This window comes from Balaenoptera borealis, assembly GCF_965194805.1.
Source record: "Balaenoptera borealis genome assembly, chromosome: 7".
NCBI lineage: Eukaryota > Metazoa > Chordata > Mammalia > Artiodactyla > Balaenopteridae > Balaenoptera > Balaenoptera borealis.
Window position 1 is genome coordinate 101,242,753 of NC_138864.1, and position 25,499 is coordinate 101,268,251.

The following is a 25,499-nucleotide window of genomic DNA, read 5'->3' on the forward strand; positions in this document are numbered from 1 at the left end:
ATAGTGGTGAGGACACGATTTTCACCCAGGAAGTCTGACTTCAGAACCCATGCTTCCAACATTATTCTCATGCTATTTCCCAAAGAAAGCACCATACAAATGTAAATTACTGTTGTTATTATCATGATAAAGTTTTAGTTATCTTTTACAGCTTAGAAAACTCATCTATATTTCCATATTTCATTGCTTAAAGAATGTTGTGCCCTGCTATAGATGCCAGGCTTTACAAAGAATGTAGACAAAGTAGAGACTCTGGAAGAAGACCCTCTGGTTGGTAAAGAGTCTTGATATATGTGAAGCAAGTGTGACCCTATCATGAAAAAGGTAAGGCTCAGGAGACTACAGTATCAGTGTTAATATATTTAGAGGGACATCCTGAGGAAAAATAACTACACATTTCATATGACCCCAAGTAGATAAAATTTGGAGAGAAATTACTTTTGGAGAGGAACTTATTTTGAAAGAGGAAATGACTTTCTAACATTGAAAACAATCCAAAATTGGAATAAGCTATGCTTATAGGTGAAAAAGCAAAGTAAGATCCCAGACAGCAGGGTTGCAATTAAATACCAAAACCCCATTTTCTTCTCTAGTTTCAAGGGAACTAGTAATCTGGCTTAGGCTAGAAAGCAGGAGTAATCCTGTCTTAGTGAACAGGTACTCAGCTTTCTACATTTCAAAACCAATCATATCACCCCAGGGAATTGACCATGTAAACATGTCTTTATTAAATTACCTTTAATTCTCATTGCACTGATTTGTTTATCCATATGTCTTCTCCTTCTGGACCCTAGACTCACTGAAGAAAAACTTATACTTGTGTTTTCAGATCTAGAAGTGTTGCCAAAAAAAAAAAATATAGTAACGGAGACAACCAGTAGTAGACCCCTACAAGTCCAGAGAATAGATCAGAAAGTCGAAGTTGGATTTAGAAACATAACATGTTTGTGGCCAGCGTTCACTTTCCAGTTACCCATCCAGGTCATTGACATGTGCTCTTTGAACATGAAATCAGAAGACTAATTCATAAAATATATTTGTGACTTAGAAGATTATAAAATCCAAGCGATTCAGTGAAAACCATAATGAGTTATGATGGAATTACATCTTAGATTTGGAACATTTTCTCCATTTGTTGTTCTAGAGATCTACCAAACAGAATCACAGTGAATTCGTTGAAAATAAATATTTTGTGCTAAGCCAATATGTCGATCTTTACAGAGATATGGTCTAGGGTCAGCTTCTTTGAAACTCCCAACATTTGGGATAGATTTCTTAAACAAAAGATAACACTGACTTCTTGGAGTTGAGATGATTACAACCTCAGCTATCTACCAATGAAGAAAAAAAATACTTTGTTTGCAATACCTTTTGGTATTATTAGCATAATTTTTTAAAGTTTGTTCAGGGGCAGTGAAAATGAGTGACTTATTTGAAGCGTTTTCCTAATTTGACTGTCTTGAACACCTTTTAGAAATGTGGTGTTTATTATTTGTTAATGGTGTATGCAAAGGCATGGATACCACATTAACTAAACCAGAGCAAACAGAGGAATTTGCTCTTCTGCACATGCATTGTTGACTTTTACCTTGTTCTTAATTTTGGCATTCTTCAGTATTAATTAGTTGAAGATGTCTAAAACAGATGTCAGCTGGGGCCTCCCAACTTTTCAAAGATCCAGCTATGTTGGCTTAAAAGCCAGCCTTGCTGCTTCATCCCCTCAAGTTCTGCCACCTGTGGAAGCCCTAAGCTCTCTCCAAGCTTTCTGTAACTACTCAAGGGGTCTCCCTTCTCTGCCTGCTTCGCTTCCTTTGCCCCAGCTTCCTGTCACACCATCTTTGTTTAATCATGCAGGGGCAGGGAACCTGCTCGTCCAAAAAGAGAACTTACTTATATCTATAGTTACTGAAAAGACTGTTACAGAAACTTTCACTGATCTGGACACAAGGTAGACACAAGTTAAGATACCTTTGAATCCATGCAAATGTATCCTTATTTTGCATACATGATAAAGCCTTGAAGAATTGATTTATTAAAGATCAAATATAATTGACTTGCATGACAATTTTAATATTTTTTCTTTATTTGGGATTGATAGTCCTTTGGCAGAGGCTTGTAACATTTGAGTTTAAAGCCTCTAGCCATTTTAGCTTAAAGCCTTTAGCCTTTTATGTATATTCATAAAGAGTAGAGGCACTTGCTAGTTTAATGGACTATTGCACTAAATCTCTTTGTAGTGTAAATTGATTACCACTTCATTTTATCTGATTTATAAATTGTCACATACTGGAATTACTCATGTTCAAAAACTCTTACATTTAAACATCACTAAAAAATAAACTAGAAAAAAAATGAAAGAACCAGTGTTCAGACTTGTCTGTTTTCAAGAGTTTCCTGACTTGAGACTAATTAAAAAATAAGTGGAGATTCAGAAAGCAGAAAGCCTAGAGACACAGCAATAGACTATGTGGTTCTCACAAGCTGTTTATTGCAACATTAAAACAATTTATTATAATTCATGAGTCAACTTTAAGATTTTTTAAACCAAGCATTAAATTTACTATCTTTTAGTAGAAATTTGGTTTCATTATCACTTAAACACTTTTTATTTTCTCATTTTAGGCTTTAAATTTGGGTAATAATATTTCATCATCTATTTCTTTTATATTTCATAGGTTCTGTTAGCTTTCATTGGACAGTTTATTTCAAACTGTTCGTGAAAAAATAAATTTTCGTTATCATTATTTCCCTCAAGTAATAACCATATGAGTGTCTGTCTATAGAACATTTACCTTGTTTGGAAGGACCGTGATATAACAGCAAGACTGAGCAAAGGTAGATTTATGCAAAAGGCAAACAGACCTTCAATTCTTTGGGGGATTTTTTTTTTCAATTCTAACCCTTTCTATTATTTTAAGAAACATTTCTGGTTGTATTTTGTTATAAAGAGCAATCAGAATGATCACTGATGTCACATAATGTTTATTATTATTCAGCAATATACATGTTTAAAGAATCTGCTACCATTAAATTATTCTTTATGTTGCTCTTGGTGAGACCAATGTTTTATTGGCACTTTGCAAACAGAGGGAGTAAGGTGAAGATAAATTTCTCATGTATGGAATCATCAGTCTAAAATTTTTTTTTTTTTTGGCTGAGTTGGGTCTTCGTTGCTTTGCACGGGCTTTCTCTAGTTGCGGCGAGCGGGGGCTACTCTTCGTTGCGGTGCACGGGCTTCTCATTGCGGTGGCTTCTCTTGTTGTAGAGCACCAGCTCTAGGCGTGCGGGCTCAGCAGTTGTGGCATGTGGGCTCAGTAGTTGTGGCTCACGGGCCTAGGTGCTCCGCGGCATGTGGGATCTTCCCGGACCAGGGCTCGAACCCATGTCCCCTGCATTGGCAGGTGGATTCCCAACCACTGCGCCACCAGGGAAGCCCAGTCTAAAATTTTTATGTGATTTTAGTTCCCTGAAACCAGCCACCATGCTCTGTGTGGGCCTGGAATCAATGGTGTCACTTTAGTGACATCCATGGCAGAGCTCTGACCCACAGAAGAGTTCAGTTAGGCCATCTTCATGCTATTCCCCGGGATTATCAAGTCTGTAGTGTAGACCATAGAAAACTGTGGCTCTCCCTCCCCTGAAACTAATGCCCGGTTGCACAGTGGCCATGGCGGATGCCATGGGAGAGAATGACTTGGCAAGCAGTCCCCCGGGGGAATAGAAACTCTTGCCTCTTGACTGCTAGCACTGCCATCCTCAGCCACCCAAGCCAGAGTCATTAAAGCAACCGTTCACTACCCCTTCTTGCTAACTCCTACTGCTAATCAACTCCCTGGCCCTGAGTTTTTTCCTTTTTCTCAAATCCCTCTCTCCCTCTTTCTCCCTGCTTCTCTCTCCCCTAGTTTCGATCCTTACTATTCTTCAGCTAAACTGTTGCTCAAACTTTTAACTGACCTAAAATCAGTTTTGTCCTCCTCAACTCAGTAACCGTAGTTACCTGCATGAAACTTAAATATGACTCTGCCACCTGCAACTTAAATCCCTTCAATAGCCTCCCAGAAAAGTTCAAACCCTTTGTCGTGGCATTCAGAGCCTCAGCGTCCGCTCACCCCTACCCATTCCTCTCTCCTCTCTGCCTTGCCTTTTACGTATCAGCACGTAAAACTTCCGGCTGTTCTTCTCAGATAACCATTCTTTCTCTCTTCTGTGCTCATGCCTTTCTCTCTTCTTGGGTACTTTCAGCCCTAGATATCTTCCCCACCTTTAATTTGGTAATACTTGCCCATCATTGCAGACCTATCTCAGGCATCTTGTCATTCAGGAAGCCTTCTTTATCTCTTGTCCCATCTGGGTTAGATACAACTCTTTTATGTCCCTGAAATATTCCATGCATATCTCTGCTTTTATCCTTAGTAGACTGTATTATAATTAACAGTTGCTATGTCTTGGGGTCCTCACTAGAGCCTGCGTTCCTTGATGAGGGATGCTGTTTTATTTGTCTTTGAATCGTTTTTTTTTTTAACATCTTTATTGGAGTATAATTGCTTTACAATGGTGTGTTAGTTTCTGCTTTATAACAAAGTGAATCAGTTGTACATATACATATGTCCCCATATCTCTTCCCTCTTGCATCTCCCTCCCTCCCACCCTCCCTATCCCACCCCTCTAGGTGGTCACAGAGCCCCGAACTGATCTCCCTGTGCTATGTGGCTGCTTCCCACTAGCTATCTATTTTACATTTGGTAGTGTATATATGTCCATGCCACTCTCTCACTTTGTCCCAGCTTACACTTCCCCCTCCCCGTGTCCTCAAGTCCATTCTCTATGTCTGCGTCTTTGATCCTGCCCTACCCCAAGGTTCTTCAGAACCTTTTTTTTTTTTTTTAGATTCCATATATATGTGTTAGCATACGGTATTTGTTTTTCTCTTTCTGACTTACTTCACTCTGTGTGACCGTCTCTAGGTCCTTTTGTACTAGACTTTTATTTTGATTCACACTAGGCACTCCATAAATATTTGATGAAGGAATGAATAAATGAACAGGTAAAAGCTGTATTTAATGGAATTAAGTTTTGATGGGATCTGAAGATAATATAAAACTTAGTATTCTTAGCTGCAGCAATGGATTTGTGATACTCACTCACAGCTTCCTTGTTAGTCCTTGCATGTGGCCAGTAGAATGCATCTAGGTGATCTGATTTTACAATATTTTGTGATAAGCGTATCAAGAAAGGAGGAACTGATAGTTCTATTTAGGAATTAAACCAGAAACTTTGGTCTTATAGGCAGCGTGTTCTTTAACCGAAACAATAAACAACACTGTAGGAAAATTATCAGAAGTCCTATTACCAATAGAAAGATCTCAGTTATATCTGTGTCTCAGTCTTCAACTCTGAATCCCTGGTCCTCCCAGCAAAGGTAGGAAACAGAGCCTCTGTTATGCCTCATACTGATAATAAGTATGTGGGCTATAAGCTTTGGGTGCAGATATGATGGTGGTGTCACTATCACCACCACTGTCACTGTTCTCTGTTGCACTGCAAATTGAACCTCCATGGAAATCTCAGTCTGTAGGTTCAAAGCCAGATGCAAAGTCTTTCTTTCTATCCATTCTCTCTATCAACGTAACAGTTACCATGATACTCCCAGGTATACTCCAGTCAGGATCTTGGGAGTCATCCTTTGCCTATATCCCTTTCTCACTTTCAAATAAAAATCATTTGAACAGTCCTAAATCCTTTGAAATGACGTTCTACTTTTAGTCTTCAATTCTATTGTGTTAGTTTGTACCCCCAAAATTCCCTGCCTTGATTCAATTCTTCTATACTTCTCTATAGGATTCATTTCATTTTCTGATTAAAGCACTGGTTAATTGTGAACCATTAGGAGTACCAGTCTACTTGTTCTGCTCATTGATTTCATTTGTACCCACCGCATATTATCAGGTTGTAATTACTTATCTTCAGAGTAATAGTTTTTTACTATGTCGGTGTCCTTAGATCTTCATCTTGTGTTTTTATTTTTGTTTTCCCCGTGGTCTGTAAAAACTTAAGTTGTTTATTGCATTATAGAGCAGTAATTTTTATTGTTATTGTTTTTCTAAGGTTTTTATTTGTTTACCTTGGATTTTTCCAACTTGAAAAAGTCATAAATTTTTTTTTAACTTTTTTTAAAAAATTTATTTAATTAATTTATTTTTTTTGGCTGCGTTGGGTCTTCGCCGCTGCACGCAGGCCCTCTCCAGCTGCAGCAAGTGGGGGGCCTCTCCCTGCTGTGGTGCGTGGACCTCTCACCGCGGCGGCCCCCCTTGCTGTGGAGCACAGGCTCCAGGCGAGCTGGCTTCAGCAGTTGTGGCTCGCGGGCTCTAGAGCGCAGGCTCAGTAGTTGTGGCGCACGGGCCCAGTTGCTCTGCGGCGTGAGGGATCTTCCCGGACCAGGGCTCGAACCCACGTCCCCGGCACTGGCAGGCGGACTCCCAACTACTGCGCCACCAGGGAAGCCCCAAGTCATAAAATTTTAAACAGGAACTTTGAAGTAAGTGTCTGATCGCTCTCTCTATATATTAATACTGAACTTCAATTAATAATATTCTTCAATATCATAGTGCTTGAGGAAGTTCTGTGCTAGTATTTTCCTGAATCAATTGATAACTACCTTCCCTGACATTTGTAACCCTCTGTCAATTGGATATATCTACCAGGCTTGCAAAGATTTTCTGCTGCCCTGATGTGAGTGTCCCATTAGGACAGATAATAAAGGAAAATGCAGTCTTGACTAAACAGCTTCTCGTGCTGGAATTGTTTGCATTTGATCTACTTTCAGCGCAGTTTTAATAGCAGCCATTATCTATATTCGCCAACTGCTTTGCTCTCTCTAGCTCCTAAAACCTCTGTTCAACCAAAACCATAAGCAGGCACACTGATTTGTGCGTGTAAAAATACATCCTCATTCTTGTTCTCAACCTAGAAAGTTACGTCAGACATCTGTCTTCCTTTGCTTTCAGATTATGTGATGACACTTACTGGTGTGACATAAAATCACTCAATGACTGTTATTCGGTACTTCAGGGGTTTATTTTCTAATCTTTGAGGAAGCTCCCTTTCTCAAGCAGCTGATTGCCTTATCTGAAAAGTGTATACTTAAGTATATATATACAGTTTGCTGGAGTACTAAGTTATATGCTATACTTTTATTGAAAATAACACTGATTTGTTTCATTTTTGTATTTGAATAAACTGAAATTTGAATCCAAGACATTTCACTGCTGATAGCTTTATGCTATTTCAGTGACTTATAAATTTTGGCTTTTGGTATATTTGTTAGCACATATAAAGCAAGTCCAGAGTAATTTATAAAGCTTTGATTTATGGTATATGGAATCTTGAGCGGAGTTTATTCAAAGCAATTACTTGCAATTAATGCCACAATCATTACTACAGTCTACATTCCAGTATTACATTTATTTTTGCCTCTTAATAATAATAATATTTTTATATGTAAATGTGTAGAGACACAAACATTTTCTTACATCAAAACCTGGACTAGACAAGAAATTCATTAAGATTAAAAGCAGTATGTATTTTTCTTAACGATATCTTGGTCTTTAAAGAATCAGTTCTAAGTCTACTGTTATTCAAAGCTTGTTAGATATCAGTAACTTATGATAACCTTGAAAAGAAATAAATATTGGGATTTTAAAATCATATTTAAATGAATTTTCAGTGGATGTCTGCTGAATACCTTATACTGTATTATAATTATTTTATCCATTTTTCTGATATTGGAAGGTAAGACTCAACAGGAATCATGCAAAGAAGAGAGAGGAAGAATGATTTTTTTCTTTGACTTTCATTTTCATCATTTTCTCAATTTTTTCTTCAAATATTAAAAATCTTCATTGGTATTTTTTTTTTTACGCATTCCTTCTTTATTTTAAACTTTAGTTTTCCTCAGTTGATATCTTTATGTTAGAGACTGGTGGAGTAATAAATACTTCCCTACACAGAATGTTTTTTAGAATGTGTTCCTATTTAGAAGGTGTGTAGTACAAAGATATTGAAGTGTAGGTAACTGTAGATATTTTATTGAAGTATTTATTCATTCAGGAAATGTTTATTTAATCCTTAAGTGCCAGGTTCTAAGAAAGGTTCTGGAATTACGATACAAATAAGAAACAGACATATTGGAGTTCAAATAAATACAAGGTACCTTAGCCATTCAGGCTGCTATAACAAAATACCATAGACTAGTGGCTTATAAACAACGGAAGTTTATTTCTCACAGTTCTGAAGACTGGAAGTCCAAGATCAAGGCACCAGCAGATTTTGTATCTAGTGAGGGCTGCTTCCTAGACCATTATTTTTTCACTGTAACCTCACATTTCAGAAGGGGCGAGGGATCTCTTTGGCATCTCTTTCATAAAGGCATTAATCCTTTGTGTTAGTCAGAGCCCTTATGACCTAATCACCTCCTAAAGGCCCCACCACCAAATGGCATCACATTGGGGATTAGGATTCTAACATACGAATTTTGGAGGGACATAAACATTCAGTCCATTGCACAGGGATTATGTACAAATCAGATGAAGACGAATAGAAGATGCCAAGGGAAATGTCCACTAATTATGCAACCTCCCTCTCCCTGCTCATCCTGCATTCCTGCCAGCTCAACCTCTCTGATAAGGCAGCAGTAAACTCCTTAGCCTTCCAAAGCCTCAGTGCCTCCCACTGGCCTCCCCACGTATGTCTGATCACGGTCTGCCTTTCCATCTCCCTCTGTAGAAGTCCGCTCACAGGGCCGAGCTGGACTGCTCGCTTCTCTCTGAGCATTGCCCGCACTTTTCTGCCGCCATGAGTTTGCTCAGGCTCATCGCTCAACCAGACATGCTCTCAGTTCTCCTCTGCCTGTCAAGATTCTACCCATCCCTCAAGGCCTGCATTGTGTGCTTTCATATCCACGTTTACCTTCTTTCATCCCGTGTACTCCTTTAGGCATTTGTCTACTTTTTCTTGAACGTGCCCCCAACCTTCTGGGATGCAAGAATAAACAAGCAAGCAAACAAACTTGAACTCATGCACATCTCCTACAGAGCCTACAATCACTTTCCATTCTGCTTGGAATCGAGAGTGCACAGGATGTAAATATTGAATACATTCACTTGGTGTTCAAAGCCTATTTTCCAAAGATTTAATTTGTTTCTACTATGTGCCAGACTCAGAGTTTGGCAGTAAGATACAGATGCGATAACTAAGTTGACAAACAGCATACAGTCTGTGAAGTGCTCCAATACAGGTGAGCACAGGAAAATTTATAGGAGTGGTACTAGTTCAGGTGAGTCAATAAATGGATGAAAGAATGAATGAATACGTGAATGAATAATTTATTTTAATTCTCTAGAGCTGACGTTTAGTACTCTGCAGTCCTCCTGATGAGTAAATCACCCTGATAATCTTCTGCTGCAACTACAATGCATATCCTAATTTCTTCCTTCACAACATTTGTTAATAACACTCAAGTGATACAATATAGTTCTAATGAATTCTGTACACCTGCTTTCTTGGGTATGTCATCCTGGTTTTTATTACGACATGGACTGAGGTCTCCAACTGCAAAATTAAAAACATTAACTTGGGAATTTTAAAAATAATGTTTAAGCGTAAGGTTAACCTAATGGTTCATTATTAAAAACAGCTAAAGTATATTTAATGCTTCTTTGATTTATGTTTCATCCTTGTGTGCAATCTTAACACTTTATTAATTTACTTTCCCTGGGTCTCTACTTATGATGATTTGAAACATCCTGTTTTCAGAGTTCACTGCAAAAAGAACATTGGTCTTATTTTTTTGGACTTCTTCTGTTTTACAGCCTTTTCACTAAACAATTTCCTTTTGCCTATTCTGGTTCTTCTATTTTGTCTGTTAATCACAGAAATTAAGGAGGCTTCCTGAACCTATACCATACTTGACATCATGATCTAGTAGGTATTTTAAACTGAGTCTACACTCATACACTTCAGAGATCCAGTGACTCAGGATCATTGTGTTGTACAAGGTCAGACAACATACAATTTGGACACGAGATCTTTCTTTATATCCTTCAGCAGAAGTTTAGTGGGGACTACTCAACAAAATTGCCATATAACAAACAGTCAGATGTCATCTGCAGTTGAGTTTAGAAATGTTTCTTTAGTCGGTCAGTTTTCCTTCTTTCTTTTTTCTTGTTTTCATCCTGTTAGACCCCTGTGAGCTCAGACTCATAAAATGAAAGACATCATCGTTTTTTGTCTGTTTCAGTCATTCAACAAATGTTTATTGAATACCTACTATGTGCCAGGCTTTTTTTCTAGACACTGGAGTGTGGAAACAATAAACAAATAAACATAAGTAGTATCTTAGGAGGAGAAAAATAAAGTAAGGAGAGGTGATTGAGAATGACTGAGGGAGGGACGTGTATTTTACACAGATTGTTCAGAGAAAGCCTCTCTCCAATGAGATGCATTTGAGCAGAGACCTGATTGGAGCAAACCTTGCAGACAATTGGGGCAGAAGATTCCAGAAAGAGTAGCAGCAAGTGGAAGTGGTAAGCTTCAAGGCTTTGCATGCTTAAGGAACAGAAAAGAAGCCAGTGTGGCTAGAATAGAGTGATCACCACAGAGTGGTAGGAAGTGAGATCAGAGTGGATGTGAGTGGTGACATCATATAGGATCTGTCAGCCCTGGGAAATAGTCTATATTTTATTCTAAGATGAAACGGTATTGGAAGGACCTGAGCCAAGGGGTTGCATGCAATCTGATAGGTGCTTTAAAAGATGACTTTAACTACAGATTGCATCTGTTTTCTTATGGCACACAACAAATTTCTACAGATTTAGTGGCTTAAAACAACCCATGTTTCTTATCTCACATTAGACATGGGTTATGAGTCAGAGAGGAGGGCCTACTTAGCCAGGCTCTCTGCTCAGGGTCTCACACATCTAACATCAAGGTGCCAGCTGGGCTGTGTTCTCATTTGCAGCCCAGGGTCCCGTTCCAAGCTTGTGCAGGTTGTTGGCAGAATTCACTTCCTTGTGGTTCCAAGATTGAGGTCCAGGTCCCCAGTTTTTTGTTTGTTTGTTTGTTTTTAGCACCTTAACCATTTTTTCTATTGTGATAAAAAAAAAAACTCATCACATAAAATTTTTCATCTTAACTCTTTTTACGTGTACAGTTCAGTAGGGTTAAGTATACTCACATCGTTGTGAAACAGATCTCCAGAAATTTCTCATCTTGCAAATCAGAAATCCTATACCCATGGACCAACTCCCCTTTCCCTCCTCCCCTCATCTCCCGGCAACCACCATTCTGCTATCTCTCTCCCTATGCATTTGACTACTTCAGCTAACTCATCTAAATGGAATCATACAGTATTTGCCTCTTTGTGATTGGTTTATTCTTTGATTTTGCTGGCCATCAGCCTGCCGGGGTGGGGCTGGGGAAGCCCTCTCAGATGCTAGGGGCCGCTCTCAGTTCCTAGCCGTGCACCCCTCGCACAGCCTGGCAGCTTACTTCTTCAAAGGCAGCAGGAGAATCTCTCACACTTTGAATCTCTCTCTCTCTTCTTCCAATTTGCCGAGACAGAGCCTTCTATAACATGACATAATCACCCCCATCACCTTTGTTGTCCAGTGTCACCTAATCAACGAAATGACTATCCCATCATATTCAGAGGTCCTGCCCACCCTCAAGTGGAGGAGATTGTACAGGGTGTGTACAACTGGGTGTGGGAATTTGGGGGGTCATCTCAGAATCCTGCCTACCAGGTAAGTGGGGAACAAAATTGTGAAAGGGGCAAGAGAAGAAGCTGGAGACTAATTAGAAGGCGCTGGAGATGTCTAAGCCGTTGCTTCTCAAAATTTAACATGTGTGTGAATCTCCTGGGGATTGGGTTAAATTGTAGATTCTGACTTGGTAAGGCTACAGTGGAGGCCTGACTCTCCTGACAATCTCCTAGGTGATGGTGTTGCTGCATGTGGAACAGCAAGACTTACAGGCCAGCGATGATGGTGGCTTGGGCTAAGGGTGCTAACAGTGGAGATGAGAAATGATCTGATTAAGGACATATTTTGAAGGTAGACGCAAAAGGACTTGCTGAGGAGGAAACAGAGGCACCAAGATGACTTCTGTGTTTAGGGGATGGCAGTGATCATAGGAGGCACTTGTAGGGCTGAAATCCAGTGTTCAGTTGTGGATACGCTAAGTTAGAATCCAAGTAGAGATGAGCACTAAATGCTGTGGACAAAACAGGTTATAAATCATATTCAGTGCTCTAGAGACTTAAAACTTTGTGTTTCTATGCACCACAACTATGAGACTCTTCCTAAGTGTGCTCAGAATTTATTGTACTGTTTGAAAAAATGTAAGCAATAAAAAGAGCTTTATTGATTCGTACTGCAATTTCTTTCTCTGCTTCTCTTGCACTGACACTAGTAAAACAAGCAGTGTTTTCTTGTCCCCACACCAGTGTTCTTTACAGTGAAATTAATGTATTATTACTCAAATTGTTAAAGCTGTTCCCAGAAGCAAAAATGTGCATCACTCTGCATATTTCAAGCATATTGTATTCAAGCGCTCTCTAAAAAGAGAGCTAGATTTTAAAATAAAATAAGTTTTCAGCACCTATTATTGATTCTGGTGGATGCCTCACTAGGAGATGAATTACCAAATTTTCCCTGGCTATATAGGCAGTTTCATGGTGCGACTAATTATTATTTCTTTCCTGGGTTCAATTATGCAAAATTAGCTCTATCACATCATGAGAGCTTGCATGTAAGTCGATCCTCACTGATTCCCTTATCACAAAAAGAAGATGGCATAGACTAGAGTTGTACGGAGTGTATGTTTTCTTATAATTTCTCTGAACATCAACCATGTGAAATCTTGGCCTTACCCATACTCATGTTCTGAAAGAAAAGCATTTGAAAGGATAGAAGCTGAAAATGGTGCGGCTACCTGCTCTTTCATGGAATGGCGGCAGAAATGCTAGAGTTTAGCCAGAGAAAAGGTTGAGACTTGGACCCACAACATTGCATATATTTTAATAGATGAACATTAAATAAAACATACCCATTGTTAGCACTGCTTGGGTGCTTAGCTAAGTTAATGTCCAGTGAAATAAGTTATGAGAGATGGTTTGTGGTTTCAGGTAGTGGTGAAATAAAGGCAACATAGGGCAATTTGTGTTTAGAGGACTATTCATTCTGTGGAACAGATGAAAATTCACTTCACTGTAAGCAAAAATCTTTAGAGAAAGCCCTGTTTTATTTTTTCTATTGTTAAACCATAAAATCAGTTAGGTTTTATAACCAGGAAAAAAAAGGGGGAGAGGGGAAGGAAGGAGATATTTCAAGGAGAGCCTGGTGATTACATTTTTATAAATAAGCCCTGAGCAGATGGAAATTAAACCAAATCGTTCAACGCAGGGATAAGAGAAAGTCTAAAGGAGCCTCCCCCCACCCCATCCCCGTGGAGAGTACTAAGGAAGTCAGAACTTAACTCCTCTCATCTGGACATGCTTCAATCTGGAACCCTGAGCTAAGACTAACCATCTGATAGGACAAGTAGGTTTTCTGTTGATTTGGAAGCGCGTGATGGCTAAACAAGGCCATTGTTGAACCCTGCACTTGTTCTATAAGCATCTTCTTATAATGTATCATATTAAAACCCAGAATCTAAATCTAGGCATACAGTTGTTTCTCAGTATTGGAGAAGGATTGGTTCCAGGATTCCCTCGGATACCAAAATCTGTGATGCTCAAGTCCTTTATATAAAATGGTGTAGTATTTGCATATAACCTACAAACATCCTCCCATATTCTTCAAATTATCTCTAGATTATTTATAATACCTAATACAATGTAAATGCTATGTAAATAGTTGTATATACAATGTAAATGCTATGTAGATAGTTGTATATGCAATGTAAATTCTATGTAAATAGTTGTATATACAACGTAAATGCTACATAAATAGTTGCCAGCGCTTGGCAAATTCAAGTTTCCTTTATGGAACATTCTGGAATTATTTTTCCCAAATGCTTTTGCTCTGAGATTGGTTGAATCTGCAGAAGTGAAGCCTGTGAATACAGAGGGCCAACTGTAATTATTTTAAGAATTGGTTTAAAAAAAAAAAAAAAAAAAAAGAATTGGTTTAAAGATGTCCCAATTTTCCCTACTATTGTGTCTATTTTTATGTAACATATTAACTACTTTATAAATATAAAATTTAGCTTTTGCATAGTAATTTAAAAACTAACTTCTTACATTTTTTTCCCCCTAGGAGCATTGAATCAAAAAAATTGGGGCAAGAAATATCCAACATGTAATAGCCCCAAACAATCTCCTATCAATATTGATGAAGATCTTACACAAGTAAATGTGAATCTTAAGAAACTTAAATTTCAGGGTTGGGATAAAACATCTTTGGAAAACACATTCATTCATAACACTGGGAAAACAGGTAAAATATTTGCATTTTGTTTCTGACGTTAATATGTTTATCAGACCTAGAGTATGTTTAGGTTATTTTCCTTTTATTTTCCTTTCAATGATGTATTCTGAACTGGATAGAAACTATAAGTAGAAGAAGTCAAATAGAAAATTGGAAGTTTAGACCTTCTGAAAATGTGTACAAAAAGTTAAATGACCAAAGTCATAATATCATGTTCTCCAGTAATATAACAATAAAGATGCCTCCACTGGAAGAGCTGATAAAGATAACATAATATATAGCTATTGTAATTTAATAACTCTGTCACTGGTTAATCACTTAGTCAATCAGGATTTCTTTTTCTTGGGCATTTTATTTGATCTTGTCTGCTCAGCCTTGTGCTATATTCAATATTTGGATGTGAAAAAAGCAATGTACTCTAACTGAATTTTAAGAAATTACTAGCCCTTCTATTAGAAAGTTTAAAATTATGTACCATCCTTAGGAAGCACCCTCTAAGTTTTTTTTCTTAGTATGCAAAATATAATACCATAAAAAATTCCAGTAAACAACAGATAGACAAAATAGTTTATAAAAGTGAACAGTATTGTTATTCTGATCTTATATGTTAAATGAAATCGTATGTATATCAGGAAGTTATGTAAAAACAAATATAGGAAAAAGATTAGAAAAAATATTCACTATAATAGTAGCTATGTTGGGGTGGTTTTATCATTTGTGGTATTTTTCTCTATTTTCCATATTTTGGTAATACAATTATTTGAATGTGGTAATTTAAGTCCCGTGAGGGTAGGAATTTTCAACATCAGTGCCTGATAAATAATAAGCACTCAGTAAGTATTTGCTGAATGAATAATTTGAAAAATTATTACATGTTATAATATATTATTAATTTAATACATAATAGTATATTGTCCCAAATCTTGACATTTTAATTACCAGTTTTAAAGGATGTTACAAAGCAGTGAAGCATGTAATCTCTGCTTTATTCTTCTTAGGAGAATGTGGTAAAGCACTTGATCTTTAGAGCCACACTTTTTAGGTTCACTACTGGCCATTTAAAGCACAGTGTGGAACCTTGAGCAAGTTACTTCACCTCTCTGTGACTCAATTTCCTTATCTGTTAAATAGGGATTGTAATGGTTTCTTCTTCCTAGGGTTGTTTGAGGATCAGATATTTAATACATGTAAAGTAGTGTAATGCATGGCATGTCGTAAGTGATAAATGTTGACCATTATTGTTATTGTGTTTGTTGCTATTGTTATTATTCATGAAAGTTTATATCTCTAGCTGGCTGGTGTCCACTGAAAAAAAAAGCACAGCCTAAAAGTTAAGAATTATGTTTTATTTGGCAGACTTTATACTGGCCAATGTGTTGGATTCTGTTCCTAATGCCAACAGTGGTTTCTGCATGATAGAACAAAGACTATTTAAATCTGATTGAGAGACATTGAAATCTTGCATTAGGGTCTCTAGAGAATCATTAATCTCCAGATGACTCCTAAAATACAGTCAGATAGTATCTGCTACGGAACTGAAATAGGAGAGTTTAAGATTCTGAGACTTGCAACCGAGGGTTCAAACATGAGATGGCTTAAACCCCTTCAATAGGAATGGGTCTCCCGCCTTCCTTGCCACAGTCTAGGACAGAAATTCTGAAGCTTGATGAAGCCTGGAGTGATGCCTGGAGGCATAAGGAGATGGGACAAAAGCAGCAGCCTGTTAAATAGTAGAAACAGGCTGACCTTGAGAAGGTTGGGGGTACCCCCAGGAAAAGACTTCCTCTTTCCATACCTCTGTTCCTTCTCCCTTTAACTGTCCCCTCACTACCATCTGATGCATTAGGGGAGCAGGGCTTTGGACACCAAACAAACAAATCTTGGAACACCAAACGGACAGGGCAGATGGACTGCCTGTCTCCTGCTTTTAGTGCTGTATAGCAGTTAAGGTCTTAGGTTTATTTTACGTTTGTGGCAATAGGATACATTAAGTATACTATGCAGAGTTACAAAGTTCAGCTGCCAAAATGGTAACTTTTTAAAAATTTATCAAATAAATGATTTTATTAATGCACTTTAATAGATGAAAATTTAGTTAAATTTGCAATTTTGATTCTCAGAAACTTAGATGCAATTTTATTGTTTTTTTCAAGTGGAAATTAATCTCACTAATGACTACCATCTCAGTGGAGGAGTTTCAGAAACGGTGTTCAAAGCAAGCAAGATAACTTTTCACTGGGGAAAATGCAATATGTCATCTGATGGATCAGAACATAGTTTAGAAGGACAAAAATTTCCACTGGAGGTAAGTCAATAGTTCCACTAGTTACTATTTCATTTTCTAAATCATTGGGATTTTATTTAGCATATAATTTGATTCATTTGTAATCAACTTTATAATTTATACAGCTATATTTTGTTTACTTGGTTAATATCTGCCTTCCTCACTAGCCTAAGCTCAATAAGACCCATATTTGATTTTCCACGTCCTGGTAATGCAGAGTGTCACATTATAGATGATCAATAAATACTGATGAGTGAATGAATGAAATTCTTTCCATAGCCCAGTAGGAATAAAAAGGGAAAATTTTATCAACATACTGGAGAATCAAAAAGCTTCAAATTAAAATGAGAAAATGTTCAGATTTAAAATTGGTAAAATAAATATAATTATAATAAATAGTGTGTGTGCAGTGAAATATGTAAACACTTTCATACATGTCTGGAGAAAGTATAAATTGGTAGACTTTCTGGGAAGCAGTTCACTTTTTTTTATCAAGAACTTTAAATGTTTTATTCTCAACATTCACATTTCAATTTGTAGCAATTTAGCCTGAAGAATAATTAAGGACATACTCAAAAATTTATGTGCAAAAACTTATTTACAATAATAAAAATTGAAACAAAAGGAAATGATTAAATACATTATGATAGATTATTATAGATCTTGTAAAAATCATGTTTTTCAACGATTTATTTACACAAAAAAAGTTCATCATAAGTGCTTTTAAAGAGTGGAATGTAAAATAGTATACACAGTATTTTTTTTTAATTAATTAATCATTTATTTATTTTTGGCTGGGTTGGGTCTTCCTTGCTGCGCGCGGGCCTTCTCTAGTTGCGGTGAGCGGGGGCTACTCTTCATTGCGGTGCACGGGCTTCTCATTGTGGTGGCTTCTCTTATTGTGGAGCACAGGCTCTAGGCGCGAGGGCTTCAGTAGTTGTGGCTCGCGGGCTCTAGAGCGCAGGCTCAGTAATTGTGGCGCATGGGCTTAGTAGTTCCGCGGCATGTGGGATCTTCCCAGACCAGGACTTGAACCCATATACACAGTATTATTATTCCAAATTTTGTAAAACATGAAACTAATTAGTGGCTGAGAGTACAGTCTGAGTCAAATGGACAAGGCTTGAATACTGGCTTCACCATCTAGTTAGTAGCTATATGACATGACATTGTAAAAATTATTTAATTTCCCTAAGCTTCTGTTTCTGGTCCGTGAAATTGACATAATAGTAGTAGCACATCTCTGTAAAGTTATTATGAGGATTAAATGAAAGATTGAATTATTGCTATTGTAAAAATAATTGAAGGAAACCAAGAAAATATTAATAGTGATTTTCTCTGGGTGATGGGATTATAGGTGCCTTTTCTTTTCTCCTTTAAAGTTGCCATATTTTCAATATTACCTGTAATAAATCTGTATTACTTTTATAATCCAAAATAGTTATTGAGAATAAAAATAAGATAAATTAGTTATTTCATAAAGGATTAAAAATATTTTAATGTGGATAAGCACATTCAAGTTTATGACATAATTTTTTAAATATCCTTAAAGAAAAGCATATTTATCAAATTTGGTTTGTTAAAAACACGAAAGTCAACTCATTAAACACATAACATTCTCACTTCTGAGAGTTTAGCTCTCTCACAGTACTACTTAGAACAAAGGTGAAAATCAAGAAAAACTCTAACAATAACAAAAGCTGTGATTCAGCAAAATAAATTATATAGAATCTGTGTACTAAACCTCATGTATTTTTCTTATTTAAAAGCCCCTCAAGTTGTCTCTCAGAGATGTCATTTGTTTGTTGTTTGCTTTTTATTTTTATTTTTTTAAACATTCATGGTTTTTATTTTATTTATTTTTATTTTTTTGGCCGCGCCACGTGGCTTAGCGGGATCTTGGTTCCCTGACCAGGGATTGAACCTGGGCCCACGGCAGTGAAAGCCCGGAATCCTAACCATTGGACCACCAGGGAATTCCATCTTGTTTGTTTTTCAAAACACTCTTCACGTAATTGTGCAAGCAGGGAAACTGGGGGGTATGCTTGACCTGCTCTTTCTTTCTGGCCTCTCACATCCTATAATCGGCTCCTTAGTTCTGCCCCTAAATGATGTGGGAGGTCAGAAAAAGGTTCAAACCACCTTTGTCTCTTGAGTATCTAAGTCCCTGCAGCTAGTTTCTCTCCAGTCTTAATCCCTTCTCTCTCCCCCCTTCTCCCCAGCCCTGCCCCCTTCCCATCAAGGACTTCTATTGCCCTCCAGCCCAAACTGCTGGGACTGCCTGTGTGTCCCCTGCCTACTTCTCCAGCCTCATATCTCTCTTCTCCTCTCACGTGTGCTCAACTGAACTTCTAACAAACTACTTTCCATTTCCCACACTTCTCATACTTTCTTGCCTGTAGGCCTTTTCCTAGCCGGTCCCTCTGACCTGAACACACATTCATCTCTTCTGCTTTTTCATCTGTCAGCTTTAAAGCCACACATGCTTCCGGGGTCAACTTGGAAATCCTCTTTCTGAAAAGGTTTTGGTGACCACCCAAGGCAGGAGCTACTGCCTTCCTCTGCTTCACACCTGCTATTTCTCTGATCCATAGCCCTAACCACACATTAATCTTTTCAGACTTTCTGCTCTTCCCTTAATTATATGTCTAAACTACCTGAGTTACCAAATTTCCAAGCCCACGACACTAGGAGCACCAGCTTATAAGTGAGAGTGGAGGCTGTTATAGATAGATGTGTGGACTGAAGTAGAAAAGAACAAGGGATAGCCTCGCACCAGGGGGGAGAGACTTAAAATACGGAATTTATGACTCCTTTGATATTTTTAAGGTAGAAGCAGAGAGTTCTTGAGAGTTTCACTATTAGTAGAGCACAATACAATAATGTCCAAAACTGGTAGCTCAGACCATCAAGAGAGGCATGTCCATTCAGGAAAGAATGAAACCATATTTGAAAGAATTCCATCAAAATAGTGAAAATAACATTTGATAATTTATTACATTTGATAATTGCTCTAGTAAATTATTCAGTGTCCCCTGGTAATCACAAAGTGGTAATTTCAGAGCTAGATCTGTCCAACTTTGTATTTCTTTCTTCATTGAAGGATAAGTGATAGTTGTGTATACATGTAATTGATAAAATATTTTGAAAATTCACAAAATATAGAATTACATAGTTTATAGAATTTTTCAAATAGAATTTAATGAACTGATAAATTATTTTATAGTCCTTTTGCTGACTTTTTTGTGAAGTCTTTGTATGTAATAAAGCCATCTTTGTTACATTTATAGATGCAAATCTACTGCTTTGATGCGGACCGATTTTCAAGTTTTGAGGAAGCCGTTAAAGGAAAAGGGAAGTTAAGAGCTTTATCCATTTTATTTGAGGTAATCATTATACAGAGATTTAGCACTAACTTTTCAATCATGGGGAATATCAAAACACACTTTTTAACAAATAGAAGGGCTCATAAGTGGAATGATAACTGGTGCTCATTTTCAAAGAGAACAACCTCTTGGCTGGTATGTTTAAAAGGGGACTCTTGTATTTGTCAATTGGATATGTCACTTCCAGCTGGAGCAAATCTGTGCACTCATACACTACAAGATTTGCTTATTTGCAAAGCATCAGCATGATACAGCAGTAACTGTGAATTGTAACATTTTAAAATGTCCTTTTCTTAATGGAAAATTTGAAAATTATCTGGTTTTTGTTTGGTTTATTCTTAACTTTCTGTGAAAAAAAAAGTGCATTTAGGACATCACTTTTGAATACTTAAAATAGAATTTACTAATCTTTACATTTTATTGAATAATTAGTCAAATATTTTATGCAATTTTTAGAGCATCATTCTTCTTTCACAGGTTGGAATAGAAGAAAATTTGGATTACAAAGCAATTATTGATGGAGTTGAGAGTGTTAGTCGTTTCGGTAAGCTATTTGGAGAAATGTCTTTCTTCCAGATTTACTTTGGATGCATATGAATTTTTACAATGTTATAAAAATCACTTGTTCCAAGGAAGAAGGGCAGACATTTGTAAAGAGGAGCAATCTCTCACATCTTACACTTGACAATTTATACGTTTCTCACTAAAGAACAATTTATCAGAAATTTTTGTTGCATAAAATCATAAAACATTAATGTAAGTAGGAAGTTGGAAGTTTTCTAATTCTTTTATTGAAAATAATCTAATCACATTATGCATTTAAACGTATTTTTATTCTGTCTCTGCATTGTACATCTGTAAAAGACTCTATAATCTGAAACCAGTTAATTTTATAAAAATTTTATTTTAAAGTGAAAAGGGAATTGTTACTCAAGTTCAAATGTATTCCCTGGTGGTTTCCTTGATAAGTCCTTTGCTTTACCAATATGATGAGATAAGATTTTTGGAAGGTGAATGCTTACATAGAACAAGGTTCACTATACTTTTATATTGTTCTGCCTGCTATCTCACGGATCTTGTAATTTGTCACAGCAAATGCTTTTGACAACATTGGCAAGAGACAGCAAACCTGTTGTTATTGTTGTTTTATTTTTATTAAGCAGAGTATTAATGTTGTCCTGAGTTATCAATAAAGGAGGATTATTCCTCTCCGGGAAGCTGCAAAATTTGAAATCAGAAACACAACTCACATAGATCCTTTTCTTGAAAGCAGAAATCTGGCCTAGGGTTGATTCATCTTTGTCAATTATCTGTGAGAACTTGAATTGACCAAACTTTTCAGAAGTCAGGCATATGTGAGCTCCTGCAGTGCAGCTTTCTTTTTTTTTTTTGAAAGGTGCAATCAAACGGCATAAAGCTGTTAGTTATCTCCCTCCATCCACCTAGATTGCAGAATTCAACATTGAATACCACAAGCCACACTTAATTTTTCCCTCATTTAGTCAGAAAGTGGAGTCTATGCAGACTGCAAGAAGGCAGCTAGTTTGAATTCCTAAACTTAAAATGATGTAAAATATGAACCTGAATGTTCCCAGGCCTTGCACCAGCCTGTGGCGACCACAAAAGTGATACTAACACTGGTTGTTAGTCCTGATTTGTGCAACTGTGGCACTTTGGCCAATCTCTTGAGGCCTCTTCAGTTGTTTCTGGGGGTCTCTAGGAAGGTGTAGTATGATCTTAAGAACCAATTTGCTCATGTTCTTGGACTAAAGTTTCTTTTTAATATCTACTGTCTATAAGCCATTGAGCGGGATGCTTCATCAGAGCCTGCTGTCACCTAGTACCCTCCCTGGGGATATGGGTTCCCTAACAGCATTCTGCCTCTGTCCTGACTCTTAGTTCAGAAGCAGAACAAATGGTCTCCTGGGCTGGCTGGAAACACATACTAGTCTGCCCTCTATCTATCTTCTCTCTCTCTCTACCCATGCACCAACTTCTTCTCTCCTCTTTTACCAAAAAAAAAAAATCCTCCATGCCTATCAGCCCATCTACTAGATACTTAATATTTCCATGTACTCAGCAAGGACACCTAAGCCCATACAGTTGGTAAGTGGTAGAGCCAGGATTTAGAACCTGTCTGTCCAAAAAGTTTGTTCTAATATATTGTAGAGATTTATATTAGTTACATGTTTCAGAGCACATATGAAACACCTATCAATTTGATTTGAATGGTTGTGAGATGTGATCTGTCCAAACTAAATAAGTTAAGTCCTTCCAAAGTTAAATGTTTGAGAGTTCTTGGATTAAATTTAGTCCTATTTCAGAGTCTAGAAAAATCCCCTGGTGCCCCATAAATGATAGGCTTCCCAACATTGGCTGCCAGCCATTGCTGCTGGGAACTTGAAGGCAGTGCTCGTCTTTAGACAGTGACTCAGGAACTGCAGCTAAACTCACATTATATGGAGAACATGCAGCTAAAATCCTGCCACATATTCTCCATATAATGTGAGTGACACAAAAAATCAACACTGTTCAACCATCATTCAGATTATAAAGTCTGCCTTGTTACAGTGTGGGCTGGTCGCTCATTTCCTATATTTCTCTCTAAGAGACAAACCCATTTCTCTTTCCTTCCCTCTTTCTTACCTTTTTTTCTTTTCCTTCCTTCCATCACACCTACTCTATGTTAGACCTTGCTCTCACGTGGAGTGGTGAGAGAGGGGGTGCGGTTGCAGCAATCAGAGATAATGCATTAATATTCCCCAGGCAGAGCCCACAAAAGGAAAAACTGTTAGTCGAAATCCTTCAAGTTGCAAGAAGGAGACACACCCCAGGTAAATCATCAGTGATTCTCAAATGGGAGTTCTCATCACAATGATTTGTGGTGCTTTCCTAATCACAAATGCAGGCCAGGAATTTGTATATTGAAAAATCCTTTTTTTTTTTTTTACTGTGAAGCTCTTTTTTTTTTTTTAACATCTTTATTGGAGTATAATTGCTTTACAATGGTGTGTTAGTTTCTGCTTTATAACAAAGTGAATCAGTTATACATATACATATGTTCCCATATCTCTTCCCTCTTGCATCTCCCTCCCTCCCACCCTCCCCATCCCACCCCTCCAGGTGGTCACAAAGCACCGAGCTGATCTCCCTGTGCTATGCGGTTGCTTCCCACTAGCTATCTATTTTACGTTTGGTAGTGTATATATGTCCATGCCACTCTCTAACTTTGTCCCAGCTTACCCTTCCCCCTCCCCATATCCTCAAGTCCATTCTCTAGTAGGTCTGTGTCTTTATTCCCGTCTTGCCACTAGGTTCTTCATGACCTTTTTTTTTTTTTTTTCCTTAGATTCCATATATATGTGTTAGCATACAGTATTTGTTTTTCTCTTTCTGACTTACTTCACTCTGTATGACAGACTCTAACTCCATCCACCTCATTACAAATAACTCAATTTCATTTCTTTTTATGGCTGAGTAATATTCCATTGTATATATGGCAGTGTTGATGTGGCCCCATCCTAAGTCTCATTGTCCTAAGTGATAGGAGTTGGTTTTAAGTATTTAATGGTTCTTTCCTTGCACTGGGCCTGACCATGATCTTTGTCTTTATCTCCTTGTCTCTCGCCCTCCTCATCTTTCCACCTCCTACTATCAGCCTCCCACAAAGGAGGATCTGATTGGTTTGTTAACCATTAATTCATGTTCAAAGGAAGAAGTTCACTGAGTGAATGACTGATCACAAATAGAGCAGTGTTGGCTCAGGTGTGATTCTCTCTTATGTTAGCAATAGTGAGGTTATTCAGATGAGGTGCATGTTTCTGCAAGCCACAAAAAACCCACTGTAGTCCATTTTCTCATAAGATGATGGTGCAATTGGAAAATACTACTGTAATTGTAAAGTCTTGTGATAGCAGAAAGAAACTTAGGACATGTACGCAAATAACAAAAAATATAAGGTACAAAATAGTTAACGTGTCCATAACAGAGACTAGATAAGTGGTATTGTAGTGCAGAGGAAGGAAGAATGGATTCTATACTGGGATGAGGGAAGGAGGAATTGAAAACTTTCTTCTGATTCTTTCCCTTGCTCTTAATTATTTCCCCTTTAATTTCTTCTCCAATTTCACGAAAATTATCTATTTCACCATCCCTATTCAAATCTTCTGTTTTTCCTTTTCTGGCTTCTAGGTCTCCTGGTGTTGTTTAATTTCCCACCTAATTTAGTAGTGAGTCAATTTCTGGCTCCTTACTTAATTAGTATTCTCTAGGTCCACATTTCCATGAAACATTTGTAAGATAAGTTTTTTCATCAGAAAAAGGAAGAATTGTAGTCCATTGGTGATTAAAAAAGAGGTTATTTAATCACAGATTTTCTAGATATCAAAAACATAAATCTGAAAATGGAAAAATATTCACGTATTCAAAATAGTTTCCTTAGTTTCTGAGAACTTGAATCTGAGTCTGAATTCTAAATAATCTTGTCTTGACATTGGAGGAGAGGAAGACATACTTTTAGAAGTTACCAATTAACCCATTAAACCTAATGTAACTTGAATTTTCTAATGGATTAAAACGATTTAGGTTGTATCTACATGACACTATCAATTCTGTCAATAGGTTTTTACTTCTAAGATATAGTCTTAAATGCAGACAGGAAGCAGTTATCTATAACTTTATTAGCAGGCTTCTTTCTTCCTGAAGAAGTTTCTGTATTGCAGAAAAAAGTAACATTCAATAACTAACTTTTAAATGGAAATAATTTTTTTCCTTGAGGTTTTCTGGATATGTCCAATCTTCATTTCATTTAGAGCTGTAATACACTATTAAGATCATCTGGTCCAAAATGTAAAATAGATAGCTAGTGGGAAGCAGCCGCATAGCACAGGGAGATCAGCTCCGTGCTTTGTGACCACCTAGAGGGGTGGGATAGGGAGGGTGGGAGGGAGACGCAAGAGGGAGGGGATATGGGGATATATGTATATGTATAGCTGATGCACTTTGTTATACAGCAGAAACTAACACAACATTGTAAAGCAATTATTCTCCAGTAAAGATGTTAAAAAAAAAAATCATCCGGTCCAGTTATTTCATTTTGTAATGAGGAATATGGGGTTCAAGAAGACTAAAATCTTGCAAAGGCTTTACTCTACTTAAGGTTTTCAACTCTGGCTGCATGTTTGAATCACCTGGGGACGGTTTTTTAAAAAATGTAGACGCACCTAAAATTATAGCCTAAAAATAAATATAGATGCTCAGGTCCCACTACTAGAGATTTAAATTAAAACAGCTTAGGGTGGGGTCTGGGACATTGATTTTTTTTTTTTAGTGCTCCCCAGATAATTC

General features: G+C 37.3%; 1 protein-coding gene across 3 annotated transcripts in view; it reads left to right on the plus strand.

Moving 5' to 3' along the window:
• PTPRZ1 (protein tyrosine phosphatase receptor type Z1) overlaps window positions 1-25,499 on the plus strand; it is a 163,004-nt gene that overhangs the window by 72,618 nt on the left and 64,887 nt on the right. For 2 of the 3 annotated variants that reach the window (XM_082399950.1, XM_082399952.1), the window contains exons 3-6: window positions 14,313-14,492; window positions 16,637-16,788; window positions 20,058-20,153; window positions 20,631-20,697. In XM_082399950.1, the coding sequence (XP_082256076.1) occupies window positions 14,313-14,492; window positions 16,637-16,788; window positions 20,058-20,153; window positions 20,631-20,697 (495 nt within the window). The remainder of the gene's footprint in view (window positions 1-14,312; window positions 14,493-16,636; window positions 16,789-20,057; window positions 20,154-20,630; window positions 20,698-25,499) is intronic. The other variant, XM_082399951.1, reaches the window with a different exon arrangement.